Source organism: Gambusia affinis, linkage group LG04 (genome assembly GCF_019740435.1).
Source record: "Gambusia affinis linkage group LG04, SWU_Gaff_1.0, whole genome shotgun sequence".
Classification (NCBI taxonomy): Eukaryota; Metazoa; Chordata; class Actinopteri; order Cyprinodontiformes; family Poeciliidae; genus Gambusia; species Gambusia affinis.
The window spans coordinates 15,132,987-15,155,941 of NC_057871.1; the positions used below are offsets into that span (position 1 = coordinate 15,132,987).

The window sequence follows — 22,955 nt, forward strand, 5'->3', positions numbered from 1 at the left end:
GAGCTAGAATAAGTAACTCTGATACTTGCTGGCGATGCAAACAAAGCTCAGGAGACATGCTTCATATGTTCCTCATGTTTCCGAAACTAGTTTCCTATTGGCAGGAGGTCATGGGGAAAATTAACAGCACCCTCAACTCCAACCTATTGTTGACACCTACACTGGCACTTCTTAACTTCTTGGATTATAAAGTCAAAATAGGAACAAAAAAAGTACAGTGGTTAAAAATAGCCCTCACAACGGCTAAACGAGTTATATTAAGACACTGGAAAGGTCAAAGTATCCCTACTTATACAGAATGGTATGCAGCACTTTTAGAAACTGCTTCTTATGAACGACTCATCTACAAGATAAACGGTCAGATTGAGGCGTATCAGAGTATGTGGGAACCGTTCTTAAAACCATAGAGGAAAGGCTCAAACACTATTGGTCCAGAATAAAAGATACAGTGTGTTTGTACTTTTTATTTACATTTTTTTTTTCTTTTCCTTTAGCTCCTTCTGCTGGCTGGGGTGGGGGGAGTACGGGAGGATCGGGAAGGGTTCAGGGGGGGAAATGTTAAAAAATCAAATCCTTCTCTGTATAACTACTTAAGGTTGTATACTTCACAGTAGTGATATTGTCAACATTGGGTTCACTGTATGTTTAATTGTTGAAGGATTTAATAAAGATTGAAAATTGAAAAAAAAGAAAAAAAAAAGACAGTTTTAACGGCTTCGCTCAACACTGTCAGCTGAGAAAAAGCACAAACATCTGGGCTTAAAATGATATGCATTCGATACTTAGTGAAACCTAAATGATAAATGGCTCTTGGTTAGTTTTTGTCTTAAAGGAGTGAGTATTATTCTACGGTAGATGTTTTTCAAGACTTTGTTGTATTAAGACAAAAGTCAAGGAAAGTGAACATCTGTGGAACGTGCCAACTTTTTGAAGCAGCAAAGCTTAAAAGAAAGTGAACTTATTCACATTTATGCATTTACCATAAGAAAATAAGGATATTTTTTTCGGCTCTTTTGGCCTTTGTTTGGTAGTGAAGCAACAGGAAAGCAGGTTGTGAGAGATGGGGAAGACCTGGCAAAAGTCAACGGGTGGAGACTCAAACCCGTGGCGGACGCATTGAGAACTGAGGCCTCCGTACACGGGTCACGGGTTTTAGCCTTGCACCACCGCCACACCCAAAAGTGTCATTTTTTTTTTTTGCTGAAAACTCATTTTCATTATTAATTCTCTGTTGGAGGGCCATATAAGTCAAGTTTATTTGTGTCAAATTTCAGCATTGAGGCAATTCAAACTGCTTTAAATGATAAAAACATACAATAAACCACAACAGCAAAAGGACGTTACGGTATTTATAAACCAGCAAGATAATTTTAGTCTTGGCTGATGATCCCCATTTCTCAAGATTTCCTTTGCATGTATTACATGGATTACACTGAATTAAAGGGAACCAGATATGTGTTCACTCTTTTCAGACTTTTAGTTGTATTGATTTTATTTGACGTTATTCACTAATTGGACCACCTTTATCATTTAATACTTCATAAAATTCCAACTAAATGCGTTGGTGTTTGCAAAAGCGTTTCACAATGTGTATGTTCAAGTGTATGACTGCTATTAAGGGAAAGTGCTGTAAATAGCAGAACTTTTGATCCCTTCGCAAATGATTTGCTCACAAGAAACCAGGAAAAGCCCCAGACAGGACGGTCTTTGTGTGGCAAGTGGCTCGCACAAGTTTAGCTCTTTGTTATTTCCTGTGTGACATGCAGCCGAGCTTCCTGAATGCGGCTTTCAGGCATAACTGTCAGGGCACCTTGTTATCTTCCTGCTCGACTGTTCATTTCCACTTTTTTTTTTTTGTAAATAACCAGACTTCCCTCATATTAAAGCAAGGCTCACAGCTCTTAGATTCACTGTACATACAGTGCTTGTAGCTTCAGGGAGCAGAATTAGATTTAAAGTTAAATTCGGATCTCGTGTGCCAGATTTAGGTGGATGGTAAAGTTTTGGTAGGATTGTAGTTGTGTCATGATCTTTCCATTTTCAGATGAATGAATGAACAGCACTCCTTCATGTGATCAAATGTTGAGATATTGCTTTGTTAAGACAACTCCACTGAAAATTTCTTTACAAGATTTTGCCTGATATTTAGGATTATCTGATGGGACCTTGAGTTTTACTTTAATTTCTATGTTCTGGGATTACAGAGTTTTTGACTAGAATCCCAGAAAGGTTGTATAGCAAATGTTTTTGGGTCAAATAACTGGACTAATGCAGTCAAGGCCTCGGACATATATTAAATACAGTTCATCTCGTGTAAATACACAAACATATATTTAAGAAACAAAAACAGAAAGTACAATTTAAAGCAGTTTTATTGATGACATCAAATGAATGAAAATCCATCTATTGCAGTCATCGTAGAAGGCTGTTTGATCTTTTTGGAAAAGTTTTTTGTTTTCATCAACAGAATTCATGTGTTGGCAGAAATTGGGATAAATCACCTGTCGATGGTAGTAAGAAACCAACTAAAAACTAAAAAAAAAAAAAATAAGAAAGGAAAATGCATTAATAATTTCCCTGTTAATGTTGAGGTAATGTGCAAAACACACTTCAGATGAATGGGCAGAGTACAATCATTCATACATAAAATATATACAGAAGGACATTAACACTCACGCAGTTTTCTTCTCCTATTGCACGGCATGTTAACAGAGGACACTTGAGTCAAAAAAGTTACGGTTCAAGAATGATGCATTGAGACAAGGTAAGTACACAGATGGAAGCCAAAGTTACAGGTTTTTCCAGTGTCACTGGCACCTTTATGCCATAGTTTTCTGGCCTACTGACCCTGCAGCGTCTACAAAGAGTCTGTATTCACAACCAAGCGAGAATACCACTGATGTGAGTGTGAAGTTTGCAGGGTAGAAGTAAAACAAAGATGGCAACAAATACAAATATAAGGTCATACTGGCAACGTAAAAAGCACTTAAATGTAGTTAAAAGAGAGCAATAGTGTGGGAGATGTTGCCTGTTCTCAAACAGAGAAAAAGCAATTTATTACTCTTATTTCCAACAATCAAGCAACAGACATCCCAGAAATATCTGTCTAAATGGATGACCAACGGGCCATGGAAAGTGTTCAAGAAAGGAAAGTGCATCTTTTTTTTTTTAAATACCCGAAAACATTAAAAACACTCTTATAATAAACATCTGAAATAGTGTTTTTCTCTATAGTGCAACAACAGACAGGATCAAATGAAGATTATTATTAACCTGCAGGCAAACAAAGCTCTTTAAACATCTAATTGTTATTTTGTTATTTTATTTTTTTTGCCACAGTAGCAGAACAGTTAAAAAGGCAACTCAATGATTGATGCATGAACACAAACATGCCAACATTATACTGTACACAGCGCTCTTTTTATATAGAAATAAATAGCTGAATTATCATCTTTAACCTTTTTAAATAATCTCCATCTCTATATGAATCTGATGCACATTTAATATAAAGTATCTAGTACACAACTGCAATTTTAACACTACTGTTAGACATAATATAGTTCTCTATGTGTAATTATTCATTGGACTCTAAATGAAGACCTGTAAACTTCAGTTTTTCCACTCCGACTCATCACCTTATTATAATAACATCAAATGTCGGGCATTTTTTTCTTCTTTTTTTTTTATATACAAAGATTATATACAGAGTAGCTGATAATGAATGCAGGATTGTCTGAAACTCAAAATCAACAAGTGCTTTGTGGGGAGTTTTCTCTACTGTGAAGTTTATCTCCTCTATCGTGAGCCTTTTTCCTTCAGGTTAGCCAGCAACCAATCCACACCAGGGTGGAATAAAAAGAGGGAGAGTCACAGCTTACAGAATATTATATGTGACCATACATATAATTTAACATGTGCTCATGGTGAGCATGTCAGGCAAAGGGTTCCTGCAAACTTTTCCTTTCAAAACGCCAGACTTAAAATGTTCAAATTTCTCATTTCATTTTCAAGCAGTTTTTCACAAGCAAGTGAAAAACAGCATTTTTTTTCTCCCCCATTTATCAAAGCTCAAACTTCTTCAGCTTGTTTAGTCAAGGTGAAAATGTCACTGCCTCATCATATTGAGGTGACAAAAATCTAGAGCTGATTTTGTTATGTTCAAATGTTACTGAAGATATCAAGATCTTGAGCTCAATACATAATGATAGACATTTTTGTCTTGTTTTGATAGGAAAACATTTTTTGTTGAGATGACAACTTCCTAGCTTTATGCTCTTATCCTAAGCTCTGAGTCTCATTTTCTCATTATAATGCTTTCATTATATCATAACCTTAAGAAAGTTTTTTATTTTTAAAGATTAGGGTTTCCCTGTCTCATTATCTAAAGGTAATAACATTTCAAGCTTGTTTTTGATGCAGTAACAGTTTTCTTGTCTTTATGTAGTCAGTAACGAGATTTTAAACTCACTTCTCATTAAATATTTTTGATTCTACTATGCAGACAATAATGTCTTAGGATACTTTGTGCTTAAGATATGGCAGTTGTGGTAACAGTTTCATCATATCTTGAGATAATGAGACCAGGGGCTTGATTTAGCTATCATCTCATTTATCTGATATCCAAAGCTCAAATGTTTGAAATAATGGGCTAAGATGCTTTATCAATACCCTCCCCCCAAAAAATAAATCAAAACATCTATCATAGCCCCATAAGTTTTTGCAAATGTCATGCAAATTTCACACTTGTAAAGATTATGTCAGAACCCTCTACGTAACCCGCAGCAAACAAATGGGAAGGACTGTTATGTTCATCCTGTAAAATGATTTCATTTCAATCTGTAATCAGATTTTGTGCATGTTTTAGAGAACGAGAAAAAAATATTGCACATTATTAAAGTTAGAGATAAGGAGAAATCAGTGCACCAGAATGCAAATCATTTTTGGTCCAAAGTAGGGATTACATTCTATCAAATAAAACAGTGAATCCTTTTTAAGGCCTGGCAAACACACACCTCCAACTTCCAAAACTTTGAGCTCCAGACAGAGCCATCAGATCAACGGGCTTGTTGTTCCACAGTAGTAAAGCGGCACTGGAATCAGAAAATGTGTAGAGCAGTGCTGTCTTCAACCCAAAAAGACAATACAGCTAATCAAAATTTGACTACATTTCTGCCAAATCAATTTTCTTACTTGAAGGGAAGTCCTGAAGACCTGAACCATAATACTTGCCCCGGATCCCTTAATGTACAGGGGTCAGCTCCCTTCACCCTAGCTGTGATACTGGGTGGAAGAAAACATCAGAAGAGGGTCGGAGGATGTCACCTAATGAATTAAAATGAAGAGAATAGCCCCTGTGATGCAAATGGCACTGTTCAGTATGAATACAAACACTAGAACACCTGTACACACCTGGATAATTTGCTTTATAGGAAACACAACACTTTATATTCAGTTTGAGCTGCTTCTGCTCACAGCAAACTTGGGTCCAGTAGGGTGACTTGCCTGGTCCCTCATCCTTTTATAATTGGCACACCGGAGAAGAACATACTGGAATAAAGATGCACGTCGCTACAAAATGCACCAGCGACTTAGGACACTCCATACTGTCCTCTGACGCAAACAGGTCCAGAGAGTACAACAAAGTTCATAAACACTGAATCCAGTTTGGCTGACATGGATATTCTCATACAAGGAAGCAGAGGAGGCAAAACCCAGCGCTACCATGCACGTTCAAGATAACATGGTCTGTGTGTTGCAGGGCGGGAGCCCCCCACCCTTTCTGCAGTGCTTGGAAGAAGTGCATGTTCACACACTTGGATTTGGCAAGTTTTGGGGACAGAGTGCAATAAGCATTTATTTCCTCAACATCACAACTAAGCATAAAGCTCGTGTTGCAACGCTTTAGGAAAAAAAATGCCTCAACCTCTTGTGAAAACAGATGCCTGGTGGGCATCTGTGGGAAAATAAGCACGTTCCCCATCTTGTTTCTGCAGTTGATGTTGAAGCTGGCTTGCATTAAGCATAATGCAGATGCAGAAAGTAAGAATGCAGCGTGTGACACTCCAAGTGGCTCCACGTTTAGAGAGATATTGTGGATGAGAGACAGTTTTGAAAGCAGCTGTGTTTCTTGAGTTAGTAAGGTTTATGCAGGCCCTTGGTTGAAAATCTACTGCCACTGAAGATCACCAACATTTAGCACATTTTCATCAAATCTGGTTCTGATTTATGATTTTCATTTAGTAAAATATACCTGGTAATCCTGGGCCTTTATTCATCAATCAGATCTTTCTTGGTTCTGTTTCTTGTGCTCCAAATGCATCTAGCCACCAAGAGGTGGGCTCAAGCTAGCTGTGTCCTGCGGATCAACTCATACTGCGGTCGCACTCTCCAGCAAACTGCACAAAGGATGTTAGCAGAGGCTGTCTGCCTTCACATGGAGAATTTTGGAGAAACCCGGTCTCTTCTTTAGAGCCTGAAAGAACAGAAAACAAAAGAGAGATAAAATATAGGAGGCCCTGGCTGTTCCTTCTCTAAACAGTGCTAAAATATTACAACCTGTGATTTTTTTTTTCCTTTTCTGTTTCTGTAGGATATTCAGGATTATTGGTATAAATGAGACTGTGAATGATTCCATGTCACAATTTAGATTTTTTAAAGGAATACAAAATCATGTATCATTTTTAAAATTATGCACTACTTTGTGTTGGTCTGCCGCATAAAATCCCAAATAAGTTCACTGAGGTCTGTGAACATGACGGCAATAAGTAAATGTGTCCAACACATGTTGTGGTGAAGCCACAGCGCTGACTTCATTGCAGCACACGTCAGGCTGACACATCAAAACAAAGCCTTTCATGTCTAGTCATGAGTGTTATGAGACCAGGTCATCCAACACCAATAGATTCAACAATTGACTCTAGAGTCAATTCTGACAAAAACAGATGTAGAATTTCTAGATTGCCGCAGGAACATGTTGCACACCAGGAACTATTCGCTGACACGTAAAAGGTCAACTTGTAAATTTCTAAAACTTTAGACCGTCAGTGGTTTGGAAAACCTGCTGTGAAACACAGAGGTGTTGTTTACCTGCAGCTTGTTAACCATTTCATCAAACAGCTTTCTGGCTTCGGGGCTGTTGGGGTCCTCAAAGTAGTCTTCTATACCAATCTGAACCACGATGGATTTCAGGTTGCGGCAAACACCTGGTTGGAAGGAGGATTTGTGGATGTGATTCACATCTGAAAGTTGCGGTTGGCTGGGGAGATTTAAATTACTCAAAAGAGCTTTAAAAAAAAAAAAAGAAGCTTTGAAACAGAAAAATAAATAAAATAATTGGCTGCACAGTCCAGAATTTGACTTTGAATCGTGTTACATATCAGTCTCAACTCACTGTTGAAGTGGAGCAAGGCTTTAGGGGTGACCGGTGTGGATGAAAGCACCAACATCTCCAGACCCTTCAGACCCTCCCTGCAAACCTCTGCTGCCACCTCCTGGTTGATTTCGCTCACATGGTCCAACTCCAACACCTGCAGGCGCATGCAGTTCCTCGCTGAACAAACGGGAAAGAGGAAGAGCCCACATTCAACACAAGGACCAAGTAGGAACACGTTTTAGTACGCATATTCTTATATTCCTATGATATAGATCATAAGAATATGATCTATATTTTCAAGAAATCATGAAACAACACAATCCATGAAGTTGGCTTGTGATTCAGCAGTGGATGGGTTATCTTACACTCAGTGTAGATTGTAACTGGAAGAATCAAAAGCCAAAGTAAACAATATGTTGACACAACTTAAGTTCTGAAAAAGAAAAAGAAAAGGCATCAGTGACAAATAACCAAATAATTTTTCTGAGTTCAGATTAGATTTTTTTTAAGCCATATTTGTAGAGTACACAATGAATGGTTGCCTTGTCAACAGACGCTCCCAACTGAGATCTCTGATTGATGATCTCAGGGCGACCGCAGAGGTCTTGTGGAAAGTATCACGCTATAAGAATATTTTTCTAGGGTAGTAAGTAAAACAAAAACACTATAATTCTGCTGTATGTTCAATATTTACCCAGTGAGGCGAGTCCCTGAATCCCACATCCAGCTCCACCCACACCAAGAGCGCGGAGATGTGGCCAGCATCTTCCAATCGTCTGCAGGCATCGGTTACTGAAACGTGCTGGTTGTTGACTGAGAGAAACAAACACTCTAATGAAAACATGAGCCCCGGATTGGTCTTTATGTTATTAATTTTATGGCTGATTATTAATTAATGTTCCATCATTTTACCATGGATGTAGGGGAGCCACCTGCAGAGAAATAATATCTCTACACCCTGCGCCAAGGGCCCAGATAACCTCCTGGCCAACTGGATCTGTGGCGCTCCTGCAGAAAAAATAAACATGATGTATGTTTGAAGATGCAGGTTGAAGATAGTGGCTTTGTTTACCTTACGTGAAATAAAATAAGGCTAAAAAAAAAATGAAGTAAGATTCATGCTGCAAAGTTTTAAGATAGTTGGGATCTGATGGCAATGGTTCACCTGTAGGTGACGGCCTGGAGGGCACGGCAGTAGCAGCTGGCCAACCATAGGGAGCGATCAGTCAGCAGGTTGGGACAGTGTGAAATCTTTAGTATCAGCAGGTTACTTCCTGTGGCCTTTAACAACGCCTCCAAACCTTCCTCAAGACAGCCACTTTTGATAGAAATATAAGAGAAGGTCACAAGAGAAAAAAAAAACAGACGTAAAAATAAAGGTCACTTTTAATCATACTTCACTTCTAACAACGTCAAGACATGCTCCTGGGAGCTCTGCTGCTGGCGCTTTTTGCAACAGATGTATTCAGCGTACAGCATTTAAGAGAACTTTATGCAACTAAATGTGTGTCCTTCATACAAACAACAATCCACTTGAATCAAACCTTGTTGCTTGTTTTCTCCTGGTAAATAAAAGCTGATATCCGCATGCTGAGAATAATTAAACCGCACAAAAACGTCAGCATACATCACTCATGTTCTCTCTGCTGGCTTTCCTCTCATCAGTCACTGTTCAGGAAATCACTCAGTACGTCGCTCGGCCACAACAGTTGGGCAAACAATGTGGTTAATCAAATCAAGGCAGCACACGGAGTAGGAATAAATACCCCGGAGGAACTGAAGCTGTAATCTGCTACAACAGTGAACGTGTCTGTGTCTCACCGTGTGCTTTTCAGGTAGTCCTCCTTGGATTCTTTCTTGCCTCGCTGCCTTGGTTTAAGGTTTTGGAGAATGAGGGAGTGTGTCTGAGTGCACCACTGAGACAATGTGGTCAGAAACTAGAGAAATACATATACTTACAATGGTTACACCATTCCACAACTTTTTTCATTGAAACAGAGGATAAAGCGCAATAACAAATGTTGGCAATGCACCTTGGAAGAAATGCGAGCGTTTTCCAGCAGCACTCTGGTCCACACAGCTGGGTGTCGGGCCACGAACCTCCAGTTGCGGCAGACCTCGGCGGTTTTCAGGAGGGTTTTGGTGTCCAGGTAGGTAAAGATGCAGAAGAGCGCTGCACGCATCTTCAGGATCTCTGGACTTATCACCTCGTTGGATTTCGATGGGCTCTTTTGATGGCGGCATGGCTTGCTGTAAACCACATCAGACCGACCTGTGGCAACAACACAGCCTTTCAGACCTTTAACAGATACATACAGAGCCTCAAGAAAGTTTCCATAGCTCTTGAAATTTATCCCATTTTGCTACTACAAAATAAAAACTGAAATAATTGCAAATCTACAAAGACAAGGGAGAACATTACTCACTGCAGACTAATTCTGGTAGACTGAAACAGCAAACATTTAGTTTGATTTAATGTCGGATAAAGAGAAAGAAAAGGCTTTGTGTTTTTGTGTGTATGGAAATATTTGGTTTCAGGAGTTCCTAAAACGAAACACTTTCAATACTTGTGTTGCTTTGTAGAGCAGAACATCTAAAAAGGTTAACATTCTGTGCCATAAAATATTGAAACCTGCTTCTCAATTTAGATCCTGTCAGGCTATGTTATACAGTTTTATTTTAACTAGTGCTTTTATTAATTAAGGTCATCAGCATGAGACTTGTGGAGTGGTTCATAATGAGTAACTGATGATGATGATGATGATGAATTAACTAGCTTTAATATGACCAAAATAAAACTATTTTCAAATGACAATTTCTTTTGTTTTTCTAACTTGGTGAAATTTAGACACATAGTGCAGGTAAGGGCAGTTACAAGTCACTACATAGAACCCCATATATAAAACTAATTTAATCTATTTCTGTATAATAAAACTGAGAGCCTTTAGGAAACAAAGCACAATAATAACTCTGTTGTTATATATTTCAGATAATGTACAGTTTCAAAGCTTGTTTTTAATTTTTTCCTTTCTAGTACATCTTGAACTTTGTTGCAGCCTTTCTGAAAGAACCTATTTAATTAATATTATTTCGCTCATTTGTTTTTAATGGGATCTCTTTATTCCTGAACATTATGAGTCGTTTGCCCCTTAAGGTGTGCTTACCTCATGATGCGTGTTAAGTAATCGGGTAAATATCTATGAGATAAATGTTTTGTCTTCACCATCCTGTGGTAAAACCATTTTTGTCACATGGTGGCGCTAATCTCCAACTAAAAACCACAGAACCAGATTGCATAATTAGTTTTCTGCATTTTGTACTTTTTATCCCATCTAATGCTGTTGTTACAGTGTGTCCAATCCCAGCCTGCCTTAACCCTCGAAGCAAAATTGCTCCTCCATGACTCACTTCATTTTTGGCCTTGGAAGGCATCTGCTTGAAACCATCAGGGCTGTGAACCAATGCATACTATTTGACTCTTTCTCTCTCTCACTCACGCACACCTCCTACACTCAAGACTGCCAAATGAACTAAAAAAACAAGCCTGTGTGCTTGCAGATACATACCACACAAACAGCTCTGGCAGAGTCTCTCCTAATAGGGAGAACTACGTCAGAGTAGAAAGGCGCCAGCAACATGTTACATGAGACCAAAAAACCCCCCACAACTTTTCAGCTAATGAGGAGGCCAAATTTGTACATGTGAATTTGTCACTGAGCCCCGGCCCAGTTTCCTTCAGTTACAGACTGCTGTGGTCCACCTGATACGTCCACAGCAGATGGGAAACGCAGAGTGCAACAGCAGGGTTTGTAAGGGGGTTGGCATGGGATGATGCTAACAGAAAAATGCACAATCTGTTGTGAAGCTGAGCTGTGCAGCAACGACTGGCTAGCTAGTGTCTCAAAGCTCCATAGGAACTGTAAGAGATGGTTCATTGAACCTGCTGGTTCCTTGTGTTCTTGAAAGTAAAGCTGGTTAAACTGCAATTGATGCAAAAGTTGGATCATGATATAAATACAGTTAAGTGCAAAAGTATTCATACCCCTGGGGCTTTTTCTCTGTTTGTGAAGTTACAACCACAAACATTAGTGTGTGGCATTTTGATTCAATGTTATCAATTACACATAACTGTAAAGAGGAAGTAGAATATCTTCACAAGTCACATAAATAGAGTCCACTTGTGTATAACGTAAACTCAGTGTAAATCCAACGGTTCTGTGAAGGCCTCAGAGGTTTGTTAGAGAACATTAGTGAACAAACTGCACTATGAAGACCAAGGAATACAACCGACAGGCTCTGGAGAAGCTTCAGTCTGGGTAAGGTTAAAAACAGTATTCTAAGCTTTGGACATCTGATATCTACTTAACTTATTATCTAAATATGGAAAGAGGATGGTGCAAATCCAAACCTATTAAGACAAGAAGAAAGAGCATTGAAAGTTCAGTCCATTACACTAAACTTAAACAGATAGCCAGAGATACATTGGAGCCATTTAGGTCAAAGCATATTAATGAAACCAAATGGTCCAGTTAAAGTCCAGATCTAAATTAAAATGAAACTCTATCGCAAGACTAAAAGGTAGATGTTGCTCTCCATCAAATCTGACTCAATCTGATGTATGAGCAAGGGGCAAAGGTTTAACGCTGGCAGATACATATCCAAATAACTAAATGATAAAATAACATCTCACCCTCTCCTGTTCATATAATTATTACAGCTGTTAATCAGGACAGCACAGCAACAGCCAGATGTTCCACTAACCTTTGAAGTCAGAACATCGACTTGTTTTAGCCCTTTATTGTGCAAATCATTAAACTTGCCTAGGTGGAGGGGAGGAAAATTGTTCAAGATTGTGACTATTTTGCAAACAACCGTTACCCGTGTTAGGGCGATACGCTGCCCTGCTGTGGTGAGGATAGGGTACTGCAGACTGCTGAACCTCAGCCACGGCTCTCCGCTCTTGCTCCCACATCTCCACTTCAGACTCGGTGGTCCGCGAGCCCACGTCCGACACGTCCCCCTCCTCGCCCTCGGTGCTGTTCCTGTACGGTCGCCGCTGCCAGTTCTGAATGGCCTGCTTGCGAAGACCCCAGTTTCTAGATCCGCATCCCGGGGAGCGCTCGTAACCACCCTCACCCATGCGACACTGCATGTGATAGTACTGCGCCTCGGGACAATCCTCCATGGGATGCATCTCGACGCTGTCGCTGTCGTAACCTCCAGAACCCTGGGAGACAGACTTTATCCTCCCTGATGCTCTGAAGAGGAATACAGGATATTTAATATAAACATGAACCTGTGCAGAAATGTATAAGAATCAAAGCCTCTCTGAAATGTGCATTAGAAATATGAAACCATAAATTAGAAACAAGAAAAATTTATTTCTTTACTCAACCAGAGCATGTAAATCTCAGCTTTTCACAGAAAATTCTGTCTGAAAGTGACAGATTGTGTTTTTAAAGGGGGTTAAGTGAAAAACGATTTCTTGGACCAGCATCATTACCGCAAAGTTTGCTTGGCGACAAACAGAAATTCACTCCACAACAGAGGGAAGTATTCCTCTAAACTGTGACAAAACTACTAACATCTACCATAATTTAATGTGCAAACACAAAACCTAATCGGGAGTTAGAGAGCAAATCTAAAATACCTGAATCAGTAGAAAAGACATATTGTCTTATTTTGTCTTAGAAGAAAAGCCCTGTATAATCTGCACCACATGCTAAAATATTTTTCATTTCTCAGGTTTATTTTTGCAAGCAATGCTTACACTGATGAAGTCATATTCAATAAGTCACAAAAACTGCTTCCTATTTTCTAAAATGACGCCTAACAACAGCAAGGGTATAGAATGTATTGATCCTTAGTGAGGAGCTATTATTAACCCAAGACAGTCGAGTGCTTCTGGCCACAGTGTGTGTGTCTGTGTCTTTTCTGCTCTCAGTGATTCAACGGGGAAGGCCTGACGTCACGACAGGAAATACATTCACTACCAACTGGGAATGACAGTTGGGTTAGTCAGAATACTACAGTACAGCCATGTGTCTGAGGTTGGTGCCAGAGACCCAGAAATTGTTCAGTCACACCTCCAATTGGGACATCAACCCGGTGACTCAATGCAGCTACTGAGAGAGACGCTAAAACTCAAGTACACTTCCCATGACCCAACAAAATCCATCATGTAGACAACACAAAACAATAAATATTACCAGTTTATCACGTTCATCACATAGGTCAAAACCTCTGCACTTCCAATAAAAAGAGATTGTCTTTCTGACAACAGTGAACAGCTATGGTGTGATGCTGTAAATATTATTGTTCTTGTAGACATTTTCAGTCTCACATCAGATTTGGGGGAAAAAACAGTCTATTGGACAAATTTAGCACATTTAAAGGTTCTAACTATGTTTCTTTTCTCTTTTTAAAAAATAAATAAATAGATAAAGGAAGCATGAATTACCTATTATTTACATGTGAGAAAAACAACCTGTTTTTCTTCTGTTTTTGTCTTTAGATTTATCTGAAAAAAATAATATTTCAAACTTCAGGTGACAGTGTCTGACCTACCCTGTGCTGGGAGAAGATCGTCTCTCTGATACTTGGTACATTCCTCTTGTGCTCCCAGAGAGGCTGGAATTTCTCTGAAGAAAAGTGACAAGTAAACAAGTGAGACCAAAGAGTTAATTTGATTGAAAAAGATTGAAATCTTAAAAAAAAGTAAAAAAATCAAAAATGTTCATTAGTTTTAGAATCTGGAAAACGTCTGAGGGGCAAGTGTATCATTTTTCAGCATGGTGCTGATTCACAACTCACTAACACTAAGAAGAAGCATTATTAATGCAGAGGTCATTTTGAAAGAAAGAACTAATCAAAAACAAACAAAAAAAACCACCTAAAAATACAAGAATTGAGTATGTGTGTGTGAAAGATAGTTTCAGTTTTAGGTGCCACAGAACAAAACCTCTTTACTATAAAAACACTTATAAGATGTAATTTAGAATTACTCAGACTCAGCTGACACCTGCTTCTACTTTCTACTTCCTATTATCTTTTCCATGACCCTGCCAGTAACAAACTCAAAAATCCTATTTTTTTTTCTTTTTGTATGTAGTGAACACACCAGATCCAAGTACAACCAGGCTGTTCTAAACAAAACATCCTTTGTTGTGGAAGTTGCTACTGTAAGAAGATGCCAACATACCTTTTTCAGTGTCTGTGAAGCGTTTATAAATGAGGACAGAAAAACCCCCAGAAAGTGTAAGAAGGTCTTTAGAAGAAAAGTATTTTATTTGGAATATGTCATCTAGCTTCAACAGAGAGCTAGGCTCTGGTGCTTTGGGCGTCTTTCACTTGGCTTTATTTGATACCCTGCCACAAGCTATCAATTTACATCTAGCCTAGAGACGTTAAAACTGGGGAGGGAGCAAACTGACCCAGAGCAAGGTATAGCAGACAACAGGAATGCTAAACAAGTGACACAGACGTTGCTCTCTTTTGAAATTAGCCTCTGTCTATTATGGTGAAAGCTGAATTTGGAAATAAAGTCAAGATATTCCTTCTCAAAAAAAATAAGCATGGATACCAATGATTAAAGTTAGAAATTCTAGTGTACTAATTATGCTAATTGCTAGTGAAAAACAAAGCACTGTTAAATATCAACTTCCTTATCTGTTTGTCTTTGGACTAAAATGGCAAAACCCTGCTGTTCTCACACATGCACTATCTAAGTGCCTACAGGCAAATTTAGAATCTCCAATTGAACTAAAAGGCATATCTTTGAACTGTGGGAAGAAACTGAACATGCACAGGTATGTAGACTGTAGACAGAAAGGCCCCAGAATCTTCTTGCCCTGAAAAATCTGAACTTCTATGCAACCCCATCAAGTACAAATAATAAGAAAGTAGGGCTAGCTGAAAATGTAGGCAGCATTCTGATCATCAACACAGCAGCTGTTAGAAGTCAAAATAATAATAAAAAAAAAAAAAATACAGATCAATAAATATTTCAATCCATGAATTGTAAAATTTATGGAAAGCAGATCTGAAAACAGATGACAATGCTATTTATTCACAGGTCTTAAAAGCTGATTCTCACGCTATTTTATTTTAAACAAATTCCTCTCATCACTCTTTCACACATCACTCATCCCCAAAGCACTCGCTGTTTGCACGAGACTGTGCAAAGACACGAGACTGTGCAAAGACACGAGACTGTGCAAAGACACAAGTGAAGCACAGCCAGGTGGAGGTTTGTGTACTGACATGCCTCATAGGCAGAGCAAACACAAGCACAATTTCTCCTTTTTTCCTTTCTTCCCACTTCTTGTCAGTGGAAATTTGTCGATCCAGGAAATAGGTAAACTGTCTGAGGCTCTGAGCCCGAGACACACTGGTGAAAAACAGAAGAGGGGCAAATCTTCAGGACATGGACGAAATAATAATGCATTCATCTATAGACGTTTGGATGAAATTTGAGTATGTTTCCGCTTCAAAGAAATTTCAGCAAACGCTGACATTTGTTTCAAGTTGTGTTCCCTTTGTTTTCTGTGAGAAAACACTTCAAATCAGCCTGGAATTAAAATCAGAGAGAGCCGGAAACAAGTCCACTCTGAGTGTCAGCACTCAAATAAGTCTTTGGCTGCGAGACCCGTCTCCTCGGAGATGAGGGCGACCCCGCTGCCACCGGATGGAGGGAGGAAGAGATGCTGTGAGGGTGGGTGGCTGCCTGGGTAACATCTCCAGGCTTCCCATTCACGGCATTACAAGGTGTCAGACAGTTTGAGCTCTACTCCGCACTTGTGCTCGTCATGCTGATTTTTCAAAGTCAAACAACACTGCACATGCATGCAAACACGAAACTGAGATATCTCAACTTTTAACACAATGCAGCTAAATGTAGGCAACGGTACCGATCAAAAAGGGGTACATTTCTGAATGAATATGGTAACAGAAGTGAAACTTTCCAGTCCTGGAATTGTAATTAGCAGGCGTTTACAGGTTACCTGAGCTTTTATTTAGCTGAAAATAGCACTATGCTTTTCTTCCTTGAAATCAGATCACCAGTTTTTCTATAAGACCTAGGTTTTAGAACTAGGATGGCCTTGGAAAAGGGTTCACCAGCGAACCATAACTGTATTGATTTAACCATATGTTTTGGATCATGAACTTACTAAAAGACATGGTAACAACATGTAATAGCTTGCTTGTAGAGTCCATCAGATTGTGATTTAAAATGTCCTGATGATTCAAAGAGTTCATAATGCCATGCACAAGGTTCCCAGGGCTTCTGGGGGAGAAACAGCATCACAGATTTCCTACTGTACCTGGCAGCAAGCAATATGTGCCACACATTCATCATTTATTTTATGCCAAATAGCCCTGGACCGTTTGTTGCAAAAGAAATTGAATGTTATTCTCATTTGAGTCCCATTAGAGTTCAGCAAACTGCACGTTTACATTTGTTATGGTAGGAGGGGTAAAAAAACACTTGGCTGTCATGTCTCCAAAACAACAATTTGTCTTGTGGAAGACATCAATAAAAATATACATTTGTTTTAAAGGGATTCATAAGTATTCCACTAGTGACTTTTGTTAAATTATCGTTTAGAATGTTTAACTAAAGAATGCAAATATACAGTAGTTATGAATGCAAATAAATTGCTTAATAAATTAAAATATATATAGTTTAACTTTTTAATTTGAGGTGGTTGTAAATTAGTATATGGAGCAGTTATATGAATATTCGGAAATTGCTTGATCAAATTTACAAATTAAAGGTTAGGGGGAAAAAAAACTCTGAAAGTATGCTGCAGCGAGAAAAGAGAGACATAACTTAAGGATTAATTTGCACCTTTACAAGGGATGACAACAAATTTGTCAGTTTCTGTCCATCATGAACAATGGCAAAACATTGCACTAAGTAAGGTATTAATAATGCCTCTATGCCGTCACTTATGGTCTATGAAGTAAAGGATTTTTATACAGAGTCTAAGAGAAAATTTTGTCTCAGGCAGATCTGAAGCACATCTGATTAAAAATCCTGTTAAAACCTTGATGGAAAGCAGGAGTTAGTTTCCATGGCAGCACACACATTTGCAGAATATGAAGCAGGTCACCTCTTCATCCACAGGTGTTGGATAATAATTTAAAAAGGTGTCATTTTAAGATCAACCTTTTGAATATTGGTCTTTTTTTTTCTTTTCCTTTCTTTTTTTTGCATTGTTGTGTAATAAGGCAAAACACAAGGGGAGAGTGGCACAGTTCAAGCTCTGAGCCAGGAGACAAAAGAGCTAGATGTCAGTCTAAAGCTACAGAGGCTCCTCTTTGTGCATTACACTCTTTGGTAAGGATAAATTGCAGCAGAGACTAGATGTTCTGACTGATGTGGTGCTGAAGGATAAGCAGACAAAGATCATGCTTCCTGTTTCTGTAGTCTCCTTGTTCAGGAAGCATCAACTGATCAAAAGATCCTGTTGGAGGAACTTTATCCAAAAACCTCTGTGATCTTTCACTTTAGGAGATCTGAAGACCTGCAGGTTTAAAAAGCAAACTATGTCTGTGACTACCCTCATTAATTCAAATTGACATTCTAAATAAAAAATGCATATGCATATTTTGAGGCAAAGATCGACAGTTCAGCATTCCCGATGAATTTTATCTCTACGACTCTAGCTACTTTATTTACCCCTAAAACACATTTAAAACGGAACCAAAACAATCCAACAGTAGTGCATAAATACTACGTTAAGACCACAAACTAAAAATATGTTGAAAGATCCGAACCTGGCGCCCAGTGCCCTTCGAGGCCTGCAGGCTGCAGCGTCCCAAGCTGCCGTTCGGTGTGGTGCCACAGCTGCTGATGATCTGCAGCTGTTTCTCAGCACGGTCAGCTCGGTCCAGAAGCTCCTCAATAAACTGCTGCAGGCGCACCTTAGCATTGGCTTCCCGTGCCGCCGTCTCCTGAAGGAACTGGTCGATCTGGGAAACCTCCCTGCACACATGATGGAAGGAAGTGGTTTTATAAGGACAATCTTTAAACTAGAAGCTATTTCCCACTGGGACAGAAGTGTAAGGGCAGAAGCTGCTGTCCTAGTAAATCCCAGATACTCTAAGTGGGTACAACTAGAGCAACAACAATCTGTCTTTGTGGCGCTGCATCATTTAAACATTTAGGCGACTCTTCCAATGTGAACAGATAACCTTTACTTTACTTTTTTGGTATATTTTCTTTTAAGATGTTGAAATGCAGACAGATGCATTTCTTTTCTGTGCAGAAGAGCTACTGCAGAGAATTCACCTCAGAATGAAAAAGGAGTCACTGAAAATATCCCAGCCATTAAATGAAAACTGGGTCAGAAGTGTGTTTGTTTGTGAGCATGATGGTCATTAGTTTGGATCGTTTACGTTTAGCCGAAATCCATCAGTCGATGCATCGAAACATCGTACATCCCAGAATCTACTCCTCAGCAGCAGCAACACGCATAATACATTTTTCTGAAATGGGGACATTTAGAGATAAAAATAGTTTGGTGTCTGGCACAGTTAACTTTGCTCCTTTCCAGGCACAGATGACAAGAATTGTGAATCCAAAATTAGTCAAGGTAGCTGACAGTCAGCCAGACGTAAAAGCTGCATAGCAAAACAATGAATCAGCAAATGAAATGAAAGTGAACTGTTTAAGGAAGGTTTTTGTTAAATTATCTGTCTATCCATGTGATGCATCCAAGCATACTAAAGGAAAGTTAAGTGGAAGAAAAAAAGTAAAGCTTATCAGAATGCCTGTTTCAGAAAAATCTATCTTGAAGTCAGATTTCAGATTGGTTCAGTGAAAGAGTCAGTCACACAAACAACCTAAAAATCTAACATGGCTGCCTTGCTTGGTAGGACTAATGACAGCAGCAGTTATAACATTTCATTTGTACGTCTTTCAGTCTTCTAAAATATGTCAGACACACAACACAGTCCAGCCACTGACTGCTAAAAAGACATTAAACCACATAAATAATTAATTCATCATTACCACTGCACAAATTAAGCATAGTGTGCAGAACTGCTTGAAGTGCAATAAATGTTTGCAAACTATTTAGGTATCCTCCTCATGCATTCAGGCAATGACTGCAAAAATTTGGTGAGGTGTGAGGTGGTCACATCATTATGAAAATACAACAGACATCGGTCAGAAGGAACTTTTTCAATAATAACTGATTGCTGAGATGGACATAATGATTTTCTTTCTTTCCAAGCTGGAGAAACTACTCATGTAATACCATGAACCTACGGCAGTTAAGACTTTTTAATTATTTGTTTATGTATCCCAAGTCATATTGTTTGTATTTCACCAAAATCATCACAAATTGAAATTTTCCAAATTTATGGCAGTGATAGTTTGAAAATATAGAGAAATACATTGTTATCAACTAGTGCTGCCTAGTCACACCTGTTAGTGAGCACAACTAGCAAATCTAACAGTTTTTTGAACAAGCAGCCGGAATGAAGTGCGTCTAATGTAGGTAAACAGAATACTGCCTCATTTGTCAGACATTTTATGTGATGTCATTTAAAAAATTCTAGTTTGAGAACAGGGACAAATCATTCACCCTCTTTATGTAAACCAGAGAAAGCAGCATAGAGCTGTATGAGGAAACAGAAAAAGATGTTTTTGGTAGTAACCAGTAAGTGAAAGCATTTTGTGCTTTGGCTTCAGCATATTCATGCAGCTTGTCTTCATCAATTATTCAACTGTATGAGAAATTTGCTTCATGTGACGATAACAGGAGCAACCACTATATTAGACTGTTTCCTCCTCTTACAGAATGAAAGGATGAAATGTCTGGCAGACATAATATTTTAACAGCATAAAACCGTTCATACTGTTCACAATTTGATATGACCTTGTTTGTTGAAGAAAATAGAATATTGTGTTTTACTTATCCCCATGCAAAAAAGAAATATGTGAGAAAGCAGAGGGTGAGAGACAGTGGATTGTGTGTGTTAAGGCAAAGAGAACAATGACTGGGAAGGAAAAAAGAACATACCGCAGCGTCTGAAACAACAGGTGAAAATCTGCAGCCATGCGGAAGCAGAAAAAACTGGATGTTTGTCAGTAAAGGGGATGAAATGATGGAAGGTGCAGTCTACCTGTTTTAATCCATATTTCTATACAAACAGAGATTATATGATGATGTATGAACACTTTTATCTCAGCAATATTCACACAGATCTCTGAAATACATCTAAACACACATGTGTTATGCACCTGAAGCACTGCCATATGTCTGCCTTGTGATTCAGTAACATCAGAATATTTGTGGCTTATGTCACTTCAGCCTTACATGTCAATCCTAAAAATGAGAACTGGAAAGATAAATCCCCCCAAAAAGACAGTTATCCATTCTTTTTCTTTTCCTCACTTTTCAAATAGCTTCACAAAACTTGAAAGACACTCGTATCAGCTTCTCATTGCTAACCACAGACACACACGGTCCCTCTGCTCATAAATCCTCATCTAAATGTAGACCAATATCGACCAAGCCATCCATTCACTTCAGTCTGAGTTATCCATCAAATACGATCATAAGGGCCTTCATCTCGACAGAAAACCGGTCTGTACTGTCAGAATACAAATACTTGCTGTTCACAGAACATTCCCTAAAGACTGTCATGACTATGACTACTCCAGATACAGTAATATACCTGCAGATAAAAAGGGTGATTAAATGAGGCCCGTTGATACATAATCGTTTATGCATAATATTCTTCCACAAATAATTGATGACTAATATTTTAATAATGAAAAGTTTTCCAAATATTCCTAAAGAAAACAGTGAAGGCATCTGCAAAACAAATTCTTCTGTTATCAAAAACAGAAGAGTTTGTTTCTTTGGGACTAATTAGGTTTGGGTAATACTTTCCATAAAGATAAACTACAAGATTTTTATTCACTGCATTTCAGTTGTTATTTGTTATGGATAATTACTGAATTGCAGTGAATAATGATCCATAAGCTATATTTTTCATAATCCGTCTTTCCAATTCCAAATCCATTCCATGTTTCAGAGGGAGAAAAAAAATCCCCACATCATAGTGCTGCCACCACCATGTTGAACCATGGGGATGTTGTGTTTGAGGATATGTGAAATTGTAGTTTTCCAACACACACAGCCTTTGAGAAGATACCCAAAAATTTTAATTTGTTCTTATCTGACAAGAGCTCCTTCCTCCACACATTTGTTGTGCGGCCTACATGATTTGTACACAAGACGTTTTCTTTTTTGCCACTTTTCCATGAAAGTCAGATTTCACAACCAGCAGCTGTCCTGTTCACAGATCTCTGCAACTTGTCTGGAGTTACCATAAATCTCTTGGCTGCTTCTCTAAAAACAAAAACAAAAAAAATACAAAAACTGTTCACCATGAAAAGTCTGTTAAATCAGGCAGAGTCATATTTTAGTGGATTGGAGCCAATATTTTCTAACAGTTGTTAGATTAATAGTTCTAATTGTTTATGTATTGATCCAACTATATCCAATTATAAGCAGAGATGGGTTTTGCTTGAACAGATTTTGATCATCCAGCAAATTACAAAGACAGATAAAATTAGCTGATTTTCTAAAGTCTGAGGGAAAATTTTAAAGGCTGAAATTAAGATGCTCCAGCATTTTCATTTGTCCGCAAGCCTCAGTTTTTTAATCATTCCAGCTGTTTCCACTTTTTTTTACAGCTGTTATTAAGCCAGTTGACAGCCACGCCCGAGCAACTTCTGCTTGTTTTCATCCCAGGGAGATTTATCTTAATTATGTACATACAGTGACTATTAAAGAGCTGTTTGTGGTGCATACTTGTTCTGTGAATGAATCTCTCTACAATGTCATCTGCATACAAAGTAATAAATGAGCAACTGTGCGTAAGGCATTGTGCATGCTCATCATCATTACCTTCGAAGGTTTTAAGCTCGGGACAAATGATCAGCCGGGTGTCATTTTATTCTCAGTGCTGCTGGAGGCAATATTCAGTTTGAGAAAGTTATTTGTGAATGCAAAAGTCACAAAAGTTAGACCTCTGATGTGAAACATTACTCCTGTTTGGAGCTTCTGAGGGCCTTAGCAGCTGCTTATGTCTTCGTGATCTTGAAAACCTTTGGGATGAGTCAAAGAAAATGTTTGTGTTATTCAAAGGCAGTCAGCTCATTGGAGTCTGCCTAGTCATCAGGCTGGCAGTAAATTTTCTAACTGTGATGCCCTTTTTCCACCTCAGACCTATGATGTACTTTAGAGTCTGAATAAGCTCCCTGTTTCACTGCCAGCTTTTCCTCAGAGACACAGACACATGATATGTGCATGCGTCCGTGTGTGTGTGTGTGGGTGTGTGTGTGTGCATGCTGGAGAAGAGGTTGCTTTGGATAGGATTTTAAGGAAAGGCTTTTAAGGAAATAGTTTCACAATTTTGCTCTGATTCAGCCAGGAAACATGTGAGCAGCAGCTTTAGGTTTCATAGGAGAAATAAAATAAAAGCAGATCTCATTCAAATGCATAAGAAAATTCTATGTATGATTTCCTAGAAATTACAATTAAATGTAGCATTTAAA

At 38.6% G+C, this 22,955-nt stretch overlaps 1 protein-coding gene across 2 annotated transcripts in view; it reads right to left on the reverse strand.

Annotated features, from left to right (window-relative positions):
- Positions 1–2,354: 2,354 nt before the first annotated feature.
- The window catches only part of fbxo41 (F-box protein 41), a 35,117-nt gene continuing 14,516 nt past the window's right edge, over positions 2,355–22,955 (reverse strand). For both annotated transcript variants that reach the window (XM_044114828.1, XM_044114829.1), the window contains exons 4-14: positions 18,155–18,362; positions 13,940–14,013; positions 12,251–12,630; positions 9,406–9,644; positions 9,194–9,309; positions 8,538–8,690; positions 8,285–8,380; positions 8,067–8,185; positions 7,391–7,549; positions 7,087–7,202; positions 2,355–6,472 (exon numbers count right to left, since the gene is read on the reverse strand). In XM_044114828.1, the coding sequence (XP_043970763.1) occupies positions 6,410–6,472; positions 7,087–7,202; positions 7,391–7,549; positions 8,067–8,185; positions 8,285–8,380; positions 8,538–8,690; positions 9,194–9,309; positions 9,406–9,644; positions 12,251–12,630; positions 13,940–14,013; positions 18,155–18,362 (1,723 nt within the window). In that variant the 3' untranslated portion in view covers positions 2,355–6,409. The remainder of the gene's footprint in view (positions 6,473–7,086; positions 7,203–7,390; positions 7,550–8,066; positions 8,186–8,284; positions 8,381–8,537; positions 8,691–9,193; positions 9,310–9,405; positions 9,645–12,250; positions 12,631–13,939; positions 14,014–18,154; positions 18,363–22,955) is intronic.